Consider the following 19,021-nt stretch of genomic DNA (forward strand, 5'->3'; position numbering starts at 1 on the left):
TTACCCTCTCATGCCACTGCTGGGAGAAGAGGTTTCACGAGAGGTTCTCGAGAACATCTTTTAAAGGGTATTTTGGCCTACTCTTTCATGCCAGCAACCTCTGTATTGCAAGTCCAGTGGCAGCATCCCCCCAAAAGTTTAATGAATTGCATGTTACATGACCTTTCTAATGATACAATTAAGTCACCCTTACATTCTTTAATATCATCCTGACCTCTGCATCTTCCCCGAAGAAACGGTGCTTGTAGCCACACTCCACCAACAGCAAAGCACCACCGTGTTGTTCCTTAATATCCAGGTATTGTTGCTCCAAGGGCGTGTATATGGTTTTTGTTCGCTTATTTAGTGTGGAGTCGGCCACCTTCGGTCTCTCCGAGTGTCCACTGTTCGACAAAAACCTTCTCAGGAATGCCGATGTGCTACGTGACTTCTCATCCGCAGTTGCATTGTGGTTAATGTCAGACGTGGTGCAGCTCCTTCTTGTATCCAAGGCTTCCCGACTCTTGTGTGAGCCAGCTTTTCTGTTTGATGCTCGTGTCGTAACCTCTTCCAAAGCCTCTGAAGAGAAGCCCCGAAGCCTCTCTGCTGTGGAAGGGGCCAAGTTTTTCTCCACTGGAGTATCACGAGTCTCCTCTGTAAATGCCAAAAGCTTTAATGAAAACACATCAGTTTCATTTGGTTGCTTTATACTTAATAGGAGTATTACTTTAGCAACTAATAACGCTTAATGTCCCATTTTCCAACAATTTTAAAATGTAGCCTCATGAATTGCTTGGCTTATTTATATTCAAAACTCCAATGTATTTAGTCCAGAGACATGTATTCAATTTAGTAATTGAGGACCATTCCTAATATTTCCCCACAACAAAGGCACAATATCATGGGATATTTACCTCACATTTATAAATGGGTGCGCTTAGTTCAGAATATCATGGAATTAACTTGAAATTCTGATACTTGTAGGGAATGCTTCTGCCCTCCACAGTTCCATATCCATCCTTGGGGCCGGACCCTTTTTCGTAGCAACACATCTTCAATTACACTGGTCAACACACTTTTTCTGGCATAAGGTATTCCAACAGGGGTAAGGTAATTTTGGGGTGCTGATTCCAAATCTGGCATCAGTTTTTGTCTAACACATCAGGTTTTTGAGATATTAAATATTGCATTTTCAATAAAAACAGCAAATGTATGCTCATATAAGAATAGCTAAACAGACATCCATACAAGAATAAGATAATACAATAATAATGAAACAAATATTTAATGAGCCGTAGCACAAAGTTGTGAGAGTGACTGCATATCAATGTGAGTGAATGCATATTACCATGTAAGAATTGAAATGTGAAAATAAGAAAAATATATACAAAAAGGTCATTCATAATAGTGATGTTACATCTGCATAAACGACCTCTTCTTTGACAATCTCCGATGTACAGCTTGTGGAATGTCTCTCAAGGACCAGCAGTAATTTGCCATCATGTTTGAGTCCCATCGGCCTTGGTAACGTTCTTCCATAACTTTAATGTCTTGATGAAAGCGTTCACCTTGCTCTTCGCTCACGTGACCCATGTTCTCTGGAAACTGGGCCAAGTGACTATGTAAGTAGTGAACCTTGATGCTCATTCTACATCCAAGTGCTTGGAAACTCAAGAGCAGCTCCTCCATAATCTCTCGATAGTTGTCCGCTTTCCTGTTCCCAAGGAAATTCCACACCACATCAGAGAATGCATTCCAAGCTTCAGCCTCTGCCGCAATCATTGTTGTAACAAAGTGTGGATCCCTAATGAGTGTTCTTATTTGAGGGCCATCAAATATTCCTGCCTTTTTCTTCTCGGCACTGAGACTTGAAAAGGTTGAACATATGTAGAGGTGTTACGGAGGGGGTGTTGTAGAGTTGTTACGGATGGAAAACAAACACACTGGGCGTGGCTATGTCTGTACTCGAGGAGGTGCTTACAGCGACGTCCGCACCGTTCAGCCTGGGGGGCTGACACGGAGCTGGGATCCCCCGCGGCCCCACCCCTCAGTGGGGGAGTTGGTATATAAGGCGGTGAGCCGGAGGGCTCGGGGCAGTGTGTGTTCAGCTTTAACCAGCGAAGAAAGAAGATCTGCTAGATAGGCCCTGGGACTCCCCTGGATCGCTGTCCTTCTCAGGGCCGACCAGGGCGAGCCAGTGGCGTGGCCCCGAGAGCCCAGAGCCGATGCTCTTGTCAGAGCCGGTCTGGGGACTCAGGGTGCCGTAATCCCAGCTTAACCAGGGCTGGGTTAGCTAGCCTCCCCTAGCCCGGTAGTGGAGGACCTAGGAGTAGGCTAGCTGTGACCTAGAGAGTTGACCTCCCAGTTAGACGGGTGAAGGGGCCGATACCCCTTCCAGTGTTGTACATCCCGGCCAGTTCTGTACTTGGTACTTAATAAATAAGTGTTCCTCCAACTACGTCGTCCAAGTCTCCTTGCACCACACTACACATATATAGCTGAAGCAGTCTCCAGTGTGATCAAGAGCTTTGACGAATTGCTTCATTAAGTTTTATGTGCAGTGGGGAAATACAATTTTATTCCTATCAACCAGAGGCTCATTTTTGATGTTCTTGTCACCAGGCGTCAAACTGATTCTTCGTGGCCAGTTCTTTTTAACCCAGTGATTTAATGTAGCCCTACTGTCCCAGTAGCACAGGAAACAAGGGTATTTGGTGTGACCTCCTTGCTGACCCAGCAGAAAATTCACCATTTTCAAATCAACACAAATTAGCCATCCATGAACATGGTATTCCAATCTATCCAGAACAATCTTGATGTTGGCATACTCTTCATTCATTTTTACAGTGTCCTATTGGGATTGAACCATATATATTTCTGTTGCGAAGTAACACACATTTCAAACTCCTTTTACTACAGTCAATAAAAAGTCTCCATTCACTTGAATCATATGCGGGCATATGATTCAAGTGAGAAGAAGCCCTTCAACATCATTACAATAAACAAGTTGACCATCTGAATGGAAGTACTTTCGCAGTACTGCTTCTCTGTTACGATAATTAAAAGGAGATACTAGTGCCAGGTCTGAGTAGTCCTTTCTCTTGCAGCCTGGAAGCCAACAATTCAGCAGACTGCTTTGGCAAATACAAATCTCTTACAAGATCATTCAATTCAGGCTGACTAAACAGAGAAATTTTATCACAATCTGCATCAGCTGGCGTATATTCGATCTGAGCATCATCATCATCTGTAGAAGCAGGTAAACTGAGGGATTCAACATCAATCTCTGGTAGCTCAGTAAATACAGGCACAGGTATTTCCTCACAGTGCTCAACTGGTCGTCTGGCAGATGGGATATCTGGGTATTGTAAGTGTTGTTTGTTTTTCTTATTGAAACCTTTTACATTGACAAGGCAGAAGTAGCAGTTATCCAAATGGTTTGTAGGTTCTCTCCAAACCATTGGCACACCAAACTTCAGCTTAGCATTCTTTCCTTTAAACCATGATCGCAAAGTTTCAACACAGGTTTTACACACTTTGTGAGGAACCCAATTTTTGTCTTGGTCTCCAAGTCGTACTTTAAAGTAGGCAAGATAAACCTTCTTGACAAAGGTATTGATGTTGCGCCTTTGATCCTGAGAAGTGAAGCTGCCACAGATGTAGCAAAAGATATCTGGGTCATTATTGCATTTCCTTCTTTCGGATGTTGTAGCCATTGTTAGATCACGCCCTGCAGAAGAAAAATATTAAATAAATGTGGATATATACATAAAATAATATTATAAACACACTATCCTAAAAATACAGCACCATATTTTAACACTAAAGCAGTCACTGACTCGCAACAACTTGCAATTATAAGTGACAGAGTTAATTTCGGGTAAAATCAATGAAAATGGGGTATGCTGATAGCATAAAAATGAGATGTGATAGAGCAAATCTGAGATCAGATTTGGAATCAGCACCCTGAAATTAGTCTAAAACAGCTACAAAAGTCCAGGCCAGATTTTTTTTTGTTGACCAGTGTTATATAACGAAATTCAATGGGAAAACAGTTTGAAATACGGAATTTTGATTTCAGGATAGCTTGTCAGGCACATATCTGTTCAATATATTGAGGGATGCCTGTACTCTAGGGTTGAGTGCTGCTTCCCAGTTTGGCTCATCGCACACACGGAACGTCGCTGTCCAGCTGAATTCGGCGATGACAATTGTAGCTGGCAATCGTGACTAAAATCAAGTCCACAGCTTAGGTTACCGGTACTCTGCCATATCGAACCAGCACACCCCCACCATAAATTAGAAACTACCAAGATAAAGACCTGCCCATTCAAACAGACCTCAACTATCTCCCGATAATGCACCCTGAAATTGCAAAAGCCATTCTTGAACACTGTAGAAGACTACGCCGGAAACTGGGCAGCATCGCAGACTGATGGGACAAACACTTGGGGAAACGTAAACATCACCTACAATTATAGAGGGTCCCACCATCCAACCATGAGGAAGCATACTTTCCCTGCAAGCAGTGGGCTACTTAAATCATATCTAAACTTGCTACGGCAGGTGTCAGTAGCTTTATCCACAAATGGAAAGAATCACCAAAATGTGACTGCCCACAACCGTGGAAGACATCAGAAACTCATGTCCACTGTGAGCGTTTCCACATTCTATGACAGGATGGTTTAACTAAGGCTATTATAGAAGAACAAAAAAGGAGTATAGGAAGGCCAAGAATTTGGATGTTGAAGGAGCTGAAAGTGTCATTTGTGGAAAACAGAGACGGACAGTTGTTATAGCCAAAACAGTGAACTTACCTAATTCTAGATTTGAAGCTTTCGTGACTGCAAGGAATCATATTCTTAGGTTTTTTCGGTAAAGTCACGTAGGTAAAACATCAAAATTAATGAAAATAAAATAAAATAAAAATCACGACGTTTCGGAGGCAACACAAGTCTCCGTCATCAGGTGGGACCGTCACAGCCGAATTAGCTGCATCAAGTGAGTCATTGCCTCACTGAGTCATTGCCTCACTTGATGCAGCTAATTCGGCTGTGACGGTCCCACCTGATGACGGAGACTTGTGTTGCCTCCGAAACGTCGTGATTTTTGTTTTATTTTATTTTCATTAATTTTGATGTTTTACCTACGTGACTTTACCGAAAAAACCTAAGAATATAAAAGTGAACTTACCGTGATCATCACTGGAAGATGCAAACGCTTCAGAGTCCTCCAATGCTTGACAGGTTCGTTTTGGCTTTTTGGTCGGTGGCACAATCTCTTTTACACCATTTTTCTCTGTTTTCGTTTTTCTCTTTGCTGTAACCTGCACATATATATAAATTAGACTTTCTCCAAGGCTATTTCTGATTTTTTTTATGCTTGTCATACACTGAAAAAAATCACTTAATGTTAAAATTATAAAATTGAGGCAGGTGTTAAATACTAGTCCCAGTCAGCAAAAAAAACATTTATGCAACAAAGCAACGTTATTATAATACATAGTAGGTAAAATCGTAATAAAAACATCTGATAGCTATGGACCCAAGTTTTTGTACTCCATTCAAAAAGCAACTACAGGATTAAAATGGTTAAATGAAACCTGCAATTAAATGACAATGAATTTGTGCAACAATACATTTGATTTGACAACTCAATTAAAATGTATAGGATTTAAATAGCTAGTGGAAAGGTAGACAAAGCTAAGCAGACCCTTACAGACACGGTATTTTCTGTAAACAATCAAGCGTGCAATGTTGACAATTCCCCCTTTCTAAAAAAATAAGAATTGTAAAAAAACTATCATTAAGTAAATTTGTGTGAAGGTACATCTACAAATAAGCACTGTTCAACCCCAGAGGTTTAACTTCTGGGACATGACTACATTCAACACAGATGGCATAGCCGGTATTATTTCTTAAAAGGTGATACGTGTGGGGATATAGGTGGCTCAGTGGGTAATTAGCACGTCAATTGAGGTTTCTGTCACGCGTCATTAACCCGGTTCTCAAGTGCGGCAAGTTGATGCCATCAGCCTGGTTACTATAACTGCACACACAAAGCCACCATATCAATGCAACTGCTTGCTCACTTAATTTGCTCATTCCAATTCTGATGACTACAAAATAACCGGTTATACTGATATCCTGGTAAACATGGAACGTCAATCCCATTTTGTTCTAAAAGGTTACACGGCAACAACGTGCCAAAATTGCACGTTTAATGGGACACGCCGTCCAAAGGACTTGGAAGGTGCGATATTAGTAAGCTACTGGAGCTATGCACTTTAAAAATCCAGATAGGAAACTCATTTAGAAGTGATTTTTGTGTATAGGTCATTGTCCTTCCCCGCAACCTCCGATCAGCACGTTTGGCCACTACCTTCCGAAAGGAGTTCAACATAAATTTTGATTTAAAGCTTTCGTGACTGCAGGGATTCATATTCTAAGTTATTTCGGTAAAGTCACGTAGAAGGGGAATAATAAAATAATAAAAAATAAAACCATAAAATTCTCACGACGTTTCGATTGCAACACGAGCAATCATCATCAGGTGTGAAAACCACAGCAAGAAAACTTTTTTCAAATTTTCTTGCTGTGAGAATTTTATTGTTAAATTTATTTTATTTTATTATTTCCCTTGGACGTGACTTTACCGAAAGAACCAAGAACTAGTTCAACATACACATTACCATCGATTATGCGCTCCTGCTACTACCGCCAGTAACGTCAACATGTTTACAATGTTATGATGCAAGGAAGGATGTACAATAAAAACATATTGTAATTATATCTATTTTTAAACAACCAGTCCGAACTTTTGTATCATTTAAAGCAGATTTACGGTCCGAGACACGCAATTTGCGCGTGCATCCGTATATATTTTAAAGCTTTATGGGTTACATCTTCATTTACATTTTAAAACATCACTCCTAAAACTATACTCTTTGGTTCTTTCGGTAAAGTCACGTAGGTATAAAACATAAAATAAAACATTGCCATGAGTCGAAATCCACAGACCGGATAAGCGCAAACCGACCCAGCTCGGTTACCGATTGGTCAATGCCAGCGCGCCGTTGGAGCGCGTGCGTTCCCATTGGCTCAAACAAACTCGCAGCGACCAACCGCGCGAAGCGGGCGCGGAGGCTCCGGCCAATGCGTGGTGCGAAATGTGAACGCTTTAAAAAAACGAATGCGTCGTGCGCACCTCCATCACCACCGCCGCCTCCGCTTGGCGCTCCGCCCGCGCGTGCTGCGAAGCACTCGCTCCGCTGGCGGCCCTCGTGAAGTAGTGGCTGATCCCCTGCTGCTGCTGCTTGGCCCGCGGCGTGGCAGGCGCCTTGGCTCTTTTGCTTCTGTTGCGCGGCATTTGCGTTTTGTAATTAGGCCTCTCCGTGGCAGGGAAGACGTCCACAGCGTTCAGCTACGGGAGCCGAGAGGCGCGAGGCCTCATTTTCGATGCTCCGCCCACTCATCGTGATGCTCCGCCCACTCATCGTGATGCTCCGCCCACTCGCCGTTTTGCTCCGCCCACTCGCCGTTTTGCTCCGCCCACTCGCCGTTTTGCTCCGCCCACTCGCCGTTTTGCTCCGCCCACTCGCCGTTTTGCTCCGCCCACTCGCCGTTTTGCTCCGCCCACTCGCCGTTTTGCTCCGCCCACTCGCCGTTTTGCTCCGCCCACTCGCCGTTTTGCTCCGCCCACTCGCCGTTTTGCTCCGCCCACTCGCCGTTTTGCTCCGCCCACTCGCCGTTTTGCTCCGCCCACTCGCCGTTTTGCTCCGCCCACTCATCGTGATGCCCCGCCCACTCGCCGTGATGCCCCGCCCACTCGCCGTTCTACTCCGCCCACACCTAGCTGATCCATCGCCACGTGCTTTTCAGCTGGCGTTTTCTTCCATTGTCAGTCTCGGCCACCACTGCCCCCCCCGGAGCTCCGTCCGTCATCCCTTCTAGATATGCGCCCTATCCTAGCCGTCTGCACTTAACCGTAAATTCGATGTCCCTAATCTGCGTATTTTCTACAATCCTTGTGTGCCTCTTCATGTCTCTAATCAAAGCGTGCACCTATTCTCTATTTGGATCCCAAACAAATGTGTGGTTTATAAGCCTGATGGGGACATTGCGAGTGGTACTGAATATCTCATGAATACCTCCCTAAAGGCTACTACGGTAAATTCAATTCTAAAAGGGGCCATGTTCATATCAAGGCTTACAATACTTTGAAATGTTTCTATTGCAAATACTTTTGGAATATCGATTTAAAGCTTTCGTTACTGCAGGGATTCATCTTCTTGGTTCTTTCGGAAAAGTCACGTAGAAGGCTTTACCGAAAGAACCAAGAAGACTTTGCGAATACTGCATTGTTTTCCCACTAGAATATACAACATTACTAGGAATAAAATCCCATATTAAATGGTAGAATAAATTAGTTTAATCCATGTACCATGTGTATAAATCCCCATTCTGTTATATACGAAGTCCCTTCCATCGAACGTTATACACCGGTTATACCACAATGTGGCGTTGCAGAGCTCTTGTCGGCAAAAGGTTTGCCCTTGTCGCTTTAACTTGCACCAGCAGGCGAATTGCTATCATTCACGTAGTCCCGTATATGTTTGAGATGGCAAGAGTAAGGGATGGGCTTCTGTAGCATTTCAAGATAACAACATCCAGTATTTTGCAACAAGTCATAACACAGCCTTCCTTGTAACCTTCAACGTCCGTGTCACTTTGTTTTTTTACTATCAACGGTGCGGTGCCAAAAAGTTTAATTTACAAAAATCCAATTTCCTGACAATGAGAAGTTTTGGAATGAAATTGAGAATGACTGAGCATTTCATTTCATCTCACCAGGGCCAGGTGGCACGGATGACAACCTGATCCGATTTGCCAGACCAGCAATCACAAGGGTGGTCTGAAAATTTCACATCGTACCATTTTCCTAAAATAGGCAACTCTTATTGAAGGAGCCGATTATAATAAAGTTGTCACTGCAATGCGAAGGGATATGGAAAGCAACGCATAAAAGACTTCACATGTTTCATTTAATTTGCTCTGTAGAATAACGGCACATGTTTTAGAGGTCGGAAGCTATTTTATTTAGCAGCATGCAATTTCCACTCCTGAATAGCTTACATGCAAATTTGGGGGAAATAATTGCCACAATGGAGAGTAAACATGACTTTCTAATGCCTTCAGAAGATGTTGTGTAATGAGGCACAAAATTGAATTGTCCTAAATTTTTGTCTACAGCAAATTGCATCCCTAGCCTAAAGGATTTTGAAACTTGACAATTATGGTTTACTGTGGTTTGAAAGAATGTATTGAGCAGCCTTACAATGTTACCATTACTAATGTTATCTTTTAAAAAGTAAATTACTTGTTGAAATGTATCATATATAATGCACATAAATACATTGCTTCATTGCATGTATGTTTGCAACACTGCAGTACTAATATCAGTATTCACATTTGTGGCCTCTTTGTGTGTTCATGCCACAGTCGCCCGAGATATTGTTTTCATGGTTTTTTTTATTTCACCCACTATAATAAAAAAATATATATATTTTACGAGTACGCTGCACATGTCTGGGGACAAATATGAAGTTTAATTGGCATACACATTTAATAATTTCATGTTGCAGTGAAATATTCATAGACTTTACAAAAAAAATGTTTGGCACATCGGCCTTCTCTGCATCATACATTCTGCATAAAGTTATTATGACTGCGAGTACTACGCTTTGCATTGTGTACACCACAGTGTACGGGACCGCAAATGCTGCTTGGTATTTCACGCAGTGTCCTAACCTTTCTATGGTCTTCTGTGACGCCCACCTTTCTGAGCATGTTTCTCCGCAAAAGGGCAACGACGGTGACATTTTCCCCAGAGGTAGAATCGATCAAAGTCACACAACGGCCTAATTGTTCCCAACCTCTGGTCCTTGACACGCTTTTGATTAAATATGTGAAAGTAATTAGTATTATGGTTACTATGTGGTCCTACAATTGTTCTGGATGTAAAGTAGAAGTGTAGAAACGTTACAATAAATTCACCAGATTGGAGAAGTTAAAAGTGTTTAGGATAACAGCGTAATAGCATTAGGATATTATTTTAGAAAATGTATCTCAATCCTCAGGCAATATGCATGACTAAATGTAAGTGCAGTCCCGTGTTATTGTATATATATAAATAATTAACATACGGTAATGTACTATTCTCTAAGCTGAAGCTTATGTGCACTGATGGCTGCATAAACCACCGTGCTCAGTCATCCAATTAAAACATATATCGTTTTGAATTAATGTCCTTGAATACAAATCATGAACTAGCTATTAATTTCCTCATTATTCTCAACTTTCTTTGTTTAATTCCCACATTCATGATTTTTAAAGGCCAATTGGGTGCTCTGCGCCAATGGCAGGCATATGCGCCGGGTCTACTGTGGGAAAATGGTGGCCTAACCACTGGGACGGATTTAAATTTGGTGAGGATTATTATCGTGAATATGCCTATCAGTCTCTCTCCAGCCCCCTACACACTTTTCAGGTTGCCCTCTACAGAAGAACCCCTCTGAACGACCACCTCTGTTAACGACTAATCGCTTAACGACGGGCCTCCATAGATGTGTTCGCTTACCGACCATTCTCCTGTTAACAACGGGCTGTTGTAGGTGCAGTGAATATTAATTCATGCATCGATGAACCATGTTTATTTTGACATGTGTTTATAATGTTGTTAGTATATTTATGTATTCATATCCATTGTTTAAATATGATAAAGCCGTTTTTTAGGTGAAAAAGGGTAACTCTCAGAACGAATTAAGCCTTTAACGTGTATTTCCTATACTCGCTTAACGACTAAATCACTTACCAACCGGTTTCGTGGAACCAATTACCGTCGTTTTCGAGGGATTCTACTTGTACTTGTGCCCAGCATTGCCGAGTGCAAATCTGGTAACAATGTGGTGGTGGCAAGAAGGTCTCTTTAAAATCCAAATTGAAGGGAGGCAAGGCAGGCAGTCAGTGAAGGGAGAGGAGGGGGTGTAACTTTGTGAAAATGGCAGCGGACTGCACCATCTACCCCAGGCTATATTGGCCTCATAGAGCGAACCCTATTTATGTCATCCTTCAGAGCACACTAGAGAGCTGATTTACGTAGACACTGTATTTGCAGTTCGGCTGGTGAGATCGCCTCCGACGCATGGCGAGTGTGCACGTGCAATGTGAATCCCACTGCACGTTTTAGGTCTGGTACAATAAAGAGCACGGCATAGTCCGATATGATTTCACTATGGTTAAATCATGCATATGCACGTTTGACTTCTTTCGCACCGTACTTAGCCAAACGTGCTAATCGGAGGTGCGAGGGAAGGAACGAATCGGAGGTGCAGGAAAAATGGCATTAATTGTGTATGTGTGCACAAATAAGTGTGTATGTCCTTTTAAAAGTTTCATGAAAATATAAACACATTCTAAATATAATGGGATTTTTTTTTCGCAGTGTGGACAAACTGTTCTCATAAAAATAGCAGTAACAATATCGTGCCTTTGAAATGTTAATACGATTTAATACACACTGCATCCTTTGATCTTGAATGCAATTTCAAACGTTAAGTGTAAATAAAACCGTTAAATATGTTCCAGTTTTAAAGTCATCAAAGGTGCTCTTAATTGTCTCTCTTTTTTGTTATTTAAATGTGGCACAGGCATGGGTGGCATAGCCAAGGCATCTGCCAGTCTCATTTTCTCTCGCCAAGTGTTCGCACCAGATGGTGTTCAAGGCCCTCGCCACACAATTCGGGGTGCCTGTGAGAGTGGAAACTGTCGTAGACCTCCTCTGATGATTTCGCAGAGATGAGCCACCATCACCACCATCCTCCTGACCCTGCGCAACAGCACACATCATACAGCCACCTCCTGCCGCAGCCACATTTTTCCAATTAAAAAATAAAAATAGCAGCACCTTAGATATACAGTATAGACACTTGAGGTCACATAGGAGTTCACCTGATGTGACAGATGTAAAGGGTTCATTCTTGGTGGGCTACTTTTAGAATTGCAACTGCTCTGTGAAATAACTGTGCTGAAATCATCATAAAAAAATTCGCATATTAATGATTTTAAACACAACGCAGTAAAGTCTTTATTCTGTCGGTCTGGAACATACTCTTACCGTCTGCAGTGATCTAGCCCTCAGAGCCCAGCCTGGCTGCCATTCATATGATCAAGGGCTCCTCTCACATTCGATCACCTTTTCCACAACCACTCTCCCCAACTTTGCATCCCCCCCACCCCTTACAGAATGAGGTCCCTGCTGTTCCCTCAACTTGCCCCTTCATCACATGTCCATTGTTTGATACACATTAATTTCGACCAGACAGTAATTCCATTCCCCTCTATCAACACAGTATGGAACGATCCCTGCCCAACAACGTTTAATCTTCCTTCTTTGATTAAATCTACAGTCCGATTTTAATATATTGCGGGATGAACACCTCCCCACACGATGTCAGCCTTCATAGTTGTTTGAACATACTTCACCACACTCGTCAATGTTAGCTTACCTTTCCTATACTCTGCACTCATATTGTGATTTTGTATTGTTTGTTGTTGTAACGTTCTGACCCGCCCCTAATGGACATCTGTGAAAAAGAGCTTAATAGCTAATTAGATTTCTCCTGTATAAATAAATATTCTGATTCTAAATGTAGGTTGGTGGAGAGAGTATCATTTCAGATATCACTCCCGACTAATGTTAGCTGTGGCATGGAATTGAACACGGGACGCTGGGTTCAAAGAGCAGTGTCACAACCATTGCTCCACCACTCCCCCTCTGCTTTAACACAGACCCAATCATTAACTGCCTTCCCGGACACAGTTCATGATATCCAACCTAACTCACCACCTTTTTTCAATCTCCTCTCAATCGTGTTCTTTTCAACAAACACAAAACACCCACACGCGCAATTCATCGCCTCGTGAACACTGCTCATTTTCATAAGGAAACACATTCAGTCACTCGTAATCCACTCTCTCCATATCAATTTCAACATCGTATTTGTTTATAACGTTCATTCTTTTTTCAAAATCCTTATTTGTTAGGTCGCTGTTAAAATGTCAACATTCATGGATGATTTTTTTGTAAAGGAAATCTATGTCAATGTCTGAAAACAGAGTGTACGGCTGCCACTATGAAAGCACAGGTTTTTTAAATTATTATTTTGCACAGGAAAAAAAACCCCATTGGGCAATAAATGCTCATGTTCGAGTGACGGACTGACATATTCGGTCAATGTACCATGCGCTCTTCTTGTGGAAACCCTGTGTGCTATTGGCCTGTGCTGTTACACTACCACTTAATATGAGAGACTAAAGCCAATTCTCAGAACCATTTTCACCTGACAGCTGTTGCCTGCCCATTAAATCTCATCCAAGACATCAAAGCGCATAATGAAATGCACTGTTTTTTTTGAGCTGGGGAGAATCTGGATTAAGTTGGGAGCTTTTTTGCACATGCAACATCACACCTTTGTGTTATTGAATCTTTCTAAGGTGGTTCTGAACCACGCAGGATAAATGTGCAGATTATTTGTTGTCTATTGAGGTTGGTATTAAATGTTGGATTAAGAAGAAAAGAATGAATGCATACAGCATATTTGCACAAACTAGCTCCACTGATCTACTCATGATTTATTATCAAGTACCTCTCCCTCCTCTGGTGGGAAATTTGACACAAAGGGAATAACGTCTTGGCAAGTATAGCTGTGACACCAGCATGCGAATAGTTCATGTTGAAATGAGCGTGATGCATTATTTTTAACCCACAACCAAGCCAAGGAGACGGCTGGCCCTGACATCCCGTTCTGAGTCTAGCATACTTATTATGTTGCTCAAACACATTCCTGCGGAGGGAGCTGGTAGGAACGTTGGGTTGCTCAGTCAATGGCCAGGGTCAACGGCGGCGTGGTGTATTCCGCAAATATGCCCGTCTGTGAGGATGGGCACAAGCCGGCGTGAGTAGGTTAAACGTTGCGTTTTAAAAGAGCACCACGGGGTGACCAGCCTCTCCCCACCCAGCCCCACCCTCCCACCCCCCCACCCAGCCCCACCCTCCCCACCCAGCCACTCCCTCCCTACCCAGCCCCTCCCCACCCTCCCCTCCCCACCCGGCCCCTCCCCACCCTCCCCTCCCCACCTAGCCCCTCCCTCCCTCCCCACCCAGCCCCTCCCTGCACGACGGACGGACACAATAATCCCCTGTGGGCTGGTGTAACCAGGAGGTTCCTACCAGTATAACTTTTCCGATGGCCTGAATTTGGGGACTAAATTGGACGCCCTGAGTGTCGGAGAAAAGTGTGACTCATCCGAACCGTACAGAATCCAGCCCCCCCAGTGCGCATATCCATCATAGTGAATAACAATGCTGTAGTAGAATGGAAATAATAAAATAATAAAAATAAAACATAATAAAATAATAAAATAATTCTCACGACGTTTCGGCCACAACCTGTTCTCCACCTGCGGACTGCTACTTGCGTTGTGGCCGAAACGTCGTGAGAACTTTATTATGTTTTATTTTTATTATTTTATTATTTCCAGTCTACGTGACTTTACCGAAAGAACCAAGAAGATGAATCCCTGCAGTCACGAAAGCTTTAAATCGAAAAATGCTGTAGTAAACAAAACGGTGGCCATGGTAGACCCTCTTAACAATGTAATTTATGTTCAAAGGGAAATATTTTTTTCTAAAAATGCTTGATAATGATTCTTCACAGAGGAGGCATATAATTTACAGGAGTTAATGCGTGTAATTCCCTGTTAAAATAATGAAACGTGTGAGATTGGCTCAACAATTAACATTTTGAATATAACATAGCGAGGATTTTGGACACAATGTCAAAGTTAATAATTTTCCAACATGCCATCTATGGATCAAACTGACAGGCGAATGAAGACAACATTCTCAACCTTTTTTTTAATTCCCCAGCTACCCTAATTTAACTGCCAAGGCTTAGCATGTAAATGTGCATCTTCAGGTTTCATAAAATATTACACCGTAATTGCGCTTTACATTTTATTTCACCGCTTTGGCAGTGCTCACCACGACTGATGGACGAATCGCGATTTCATTTGTATTGCTATGAAGCAAGTAAGTGAGCATATAAAGGGAATGCTAATGCATAATTTGCACAATTAAATAGTTATTAACATAAAAAAGGAATACTCTTTTTATCACATTAAAAAAACATTCAATTACCAACACTCACACATTAACTTCAAAGCAGATCGCCAGGTTACAGTTGTAGCACTCGCATATGATAGCAATATTAATATTCTTAGGTTTTTTCGGTAAAGTCACGTAGGTAAAACATCAAAATTAATGAAAATAAAATATAATAAAACAAAAATCACGACGTTTCGGAGGCAACACAAGTCTCCGTCATCAGGTGGGACCGTCGGAGACTTGTGTTGCCTCCGAAACGTCGTGATTTTTGTTTTATTTTATTTTATTTTCATTAATTTTGATGTTTTATCTACGTGACTTTACCGAAAAAACCTAAGAATATGATTCCTTGCAGTCACGAAAGCTTCAAATCTAGAAGCAATATTAATATATGTGTACCTAAGTAAATATGTATAACGTTGTGCCAAATTGAATTTTTTGGCAAGTAACTTCTAACCGAGTATTTCTGTAACATAGCATATTCATTTTCTTGGTTCTTTCGGTAAAGTCACGTTGAAGGGAAGTAATAAAATAATAAAAATAAAACATAATAAAACAATTGTTTTATTATGTTTTATTTTTATTATTGTATTACTAAATAATAAAATAAAACATAATAAAACAATTGTTTTATTATGTTTTATTTTTATTATTTTATTACTTCCCTTCTACGTGACTTTACCGAAAGAACCAAGAAGATGAATCCCTGCAGTCACGAAAGCTTTAAATCGAAGCATATTCATTCTTTAGGCGTTGTCTGCCATATAAAAGTATTGCATTACTGCGAACCAAAATAATTAATATAATATGAGACAAGCTGGGTGGTTAATTAGGATACATTTTCACCACAACCCTGGGGTCAGACGCTCGAATCTGTCCCAAGGAGAATCGATGGGAATGCATTCCAATCTTGTAGGGGCTAAAAGATCCCATGAGTAGTGGCATTATGCCACAGCTGAAGATTGTACTCAAATTGTAATACAGTTGTGAAATTCAATCCCTCCAGCGTCTATTGTGGGTCTGAGTGACAAGCAGAGATTGCTGCGAGATCCAGTGGAGGGCGTACTTTGTGGGAGAGGTTAATGTGGATCACCTGGGCAAACGGACAAATGAACCTTATGGCGGTACCCCGGGGTACCATAGTACCCCGGCTCTTGCATAATGTCCGTGATGCAGTCATTTTTAGTCTGTTGATGGTCGCCGATGCGGCAATCAACTCATCTCGACGAGCTGTACACGATGCACCACTACGGTGCGTACGAGCGTTCAGGGTTTCGGCACAATCGTCCTCGCTGCGTTTCGACATCGCGGAGTAGCACTGATTTCGAATTGATTGGTACCCCAGTCGCGGAGTTAAGTACACCCCTGGAAAAAATAGTGTCCCAGAAATAAAATATTTAATTACCTCGGACATTTTGGATCAAATAACATTAAATACAGTGGCATACTTGTCAACCTTAACGGTTTAGGTGGTATGTTGCTGATTTTTTGGAAACCCTTACTGATACCGATTTTCAAAGTGGATAAAATACCACTTTAAAAAATGATGTTGAACAAATTTGCTTTGAAAGTCAATATGAGTTGGCGCAAGTATGAGGTTGTGAAATATAATCCGAGAGCCCGCATACCGGCTTTAGAGGTTGAGGTGCAATGTGCTCTGCTGTGCCAAACACGATCACTCCCAGGACATCCAGGACAGCTACAGTGCAGCTGCAGTGCTGTGGAGGAGGATGATGCTGCTTGCGCACATGCTGGATGGACTGATCTTTCTGTGCTGGACTCCCCATGACGCCTTCTCAATTTGAACACTGCCGACTCAGAGGCCCACTGAATGGCTTCAAGACAATTTGACTGTATTTTAGTTTCGTGGACTTTACCTTGTTTGTCTTGTCCACATGTAATTGCCATCTACTATATACGTATATGTATGTATATAGCTCCCATGACGGACAAGGATTGGAGAGGCTTTCATCAAGCATTGGATTTATAAAGAACTGTAATGGAAAAAAATGGTGCAGTTTCATAAGTCTCAAATTTACATGAACTCTTTGAATAAGCAATCAACATAATATAATTGGGTCTGTCCATTAAAATAAGTTTTACATAAATAAATGTTGAGGAAAACAACAGTGTAATAGTATACATATATTAGTACACTTTCATTAATTAAGTACAATAGTCTGTAGAAAATACCGAATATACAAATTGAGAAAGCGCTATTAGACTTTGCATGCTCCCTCAACCATGGCCCAAAAAGCTAAATATGCACGGGGCAAAATCCCCCTCACATGCAGCCTTTCTCTAACAAGATTTACACTAATGAGATAGTAACTAAATGCCCAATTAATGTTTGCTCTTGTAAAAACCAACACAAACCAATATGCAATGGTTTACCGAAGAAAATTATGAGTTGATAAGTGATTGTCTTGACATTTTTTATAGTTATTTGCACGTGCACAGCATACCAATTCTGAAATGCAGTGCATGACCATAATAGCCATTTGATGAAGAAAACAAACTTCCATCTTTCACATTTAGCTATTTATAATTCTCTATTTGATGTATAAAAATCTGTATTTTGCTTATCAAAACAAATAAACAATGAGGCAAAATAAAAGAGAATTAGAATATCAAAACAATGTCGTGATGTTTAATTTATATAGCATCGTTCTTGTAAATGACATTTCATAACGCTGAGGAACCACAGACAAGCTGCAAGGCAGCAGCCAGCCGGTGAGCTGGCAACAACAATTGACCAAGCTCTGCAGTCCTCTCTATATTAAGATGGGAGGAAACTAAAGCACCTAGAAAAACCCACGCGTGCGAGGGGGCAACACTCTATCCCATGCAGAAGGGACAGATGATGTTAGTCCACATTTCTCTGTACTGCCTGATCCTTGCATGGGAAGGGAGTTTTGTAATATTCTTGCGATCCACCAGCCCTGGCCTCCGCAGGGCTGGATTACAGGCATGCGTCACCACCTCCCAGTCTTGAACAAATACTGTCACGAACAAACATGTGACTACAGCGGAACTCCAGCCATCCATGTTGATGTTGTGGGGCAGGACCACATCATGGATCCTGTAGTTCGTGGCGCATTGCGAAGGTGAGACCTGTAGCCGCGAAAAACATGCCGCGCCACCATGGTGTGCCACGGATGACAGAAGGAATTCACCGCGTGCCTCCATTAAGCTGTCAAAGATCGCGGACCACGGAGGAAGCTACTGCATTGATAAGCTAAAAATGTGTGGATTACGAGGTTGACGCGACTGGTTACTAAATCCACAGATCAACGCGGATTAATTCAGAAATGTAGCCACTCCCGGAAGAGATCTAGAAATCCATCATTTTATCGCGGATCATTGGATGTCTGCTGTCCTCTACTTAATGTAACACTTAATGACATACTTGTAAACAATTGGAAAACATTTAATACTCAACTGTATATTAACGCGTAATGTATTCAATTACTCTGTACACATCTTGGTTAAATTAGTAAATGAGTTAAATATAACATTTTATTTCCACTTAAACATATTTCACAGCATTGTTGCACTCACGCATCTCTTTACATCAGCAAATAAGCCACCGCCGTTCGTACGTATATAGCTGGTGCATCAGATTATACAGCAATGCAGTGTGCAGTTTGTGTCACATTTCTGCAGTATTTACGAGCAAAACAGTATAAATAAGATACTTTCATCTCATTTATGTTTGCCAAACATCACGAACAAAAATGTGTTGAAAATAGAAAGTCATTAAACACATCTGAGATGAAACCTGCAAACATCCCCGCAACAATGCGGTAGGCAGTTC

The 19,021-nt window shown here is 41.7% G+C and overlaps 1 protein-coding gene across 1 annotated transcript in view; it reads right to left on the reverse strand.

Annotated features, from left to right (window-relative positions):
• MSH3 (mutS homolog 3) overlaps positions 1-7,466 on the reverse strand; it is a 72,429-nt gene extending 64,963 nt beyond the window's left edge. Inside the window, exons 1-3 of the mRNA XM_078862251.1 lie at positions 7,186-7,466; positions 5,173-5,305; positions 215-633 (exon numbers count right to left, since the gene is read on the reverse strand). Of these exons, the coding sequence (XP_078718377.1) occupies positions 215-633; positions 5,173-5,305; positions 7,186-7,347 (714 nt within the window). The 5' untranslated portion in view covers positions 7,348-7,466. The remainder of the gene's footprint in view (positions 1-214; positions 634-5,172; positions 5,306-7,185) is intronic.
• Between the last annotated feature and the right edge of the window lie 11,555 nt (positions 7,467-19,021).

The sequence above is a fragment of the Lampetra fluviatilis genome, chromosome 13, assembly GCF_964198595.1.
Source record: "Lampetra fluviatilis chromosome 13, kcLamFluv1.1, whole genome shotgun sequence".
Taxonomy (NCBI): Eukaryota; Metazoa; Chordata; class Hyperoartia; order Petromyzontiformes; family Petromyzontidae; genus Lampetra; species Lampetra fluviatilis.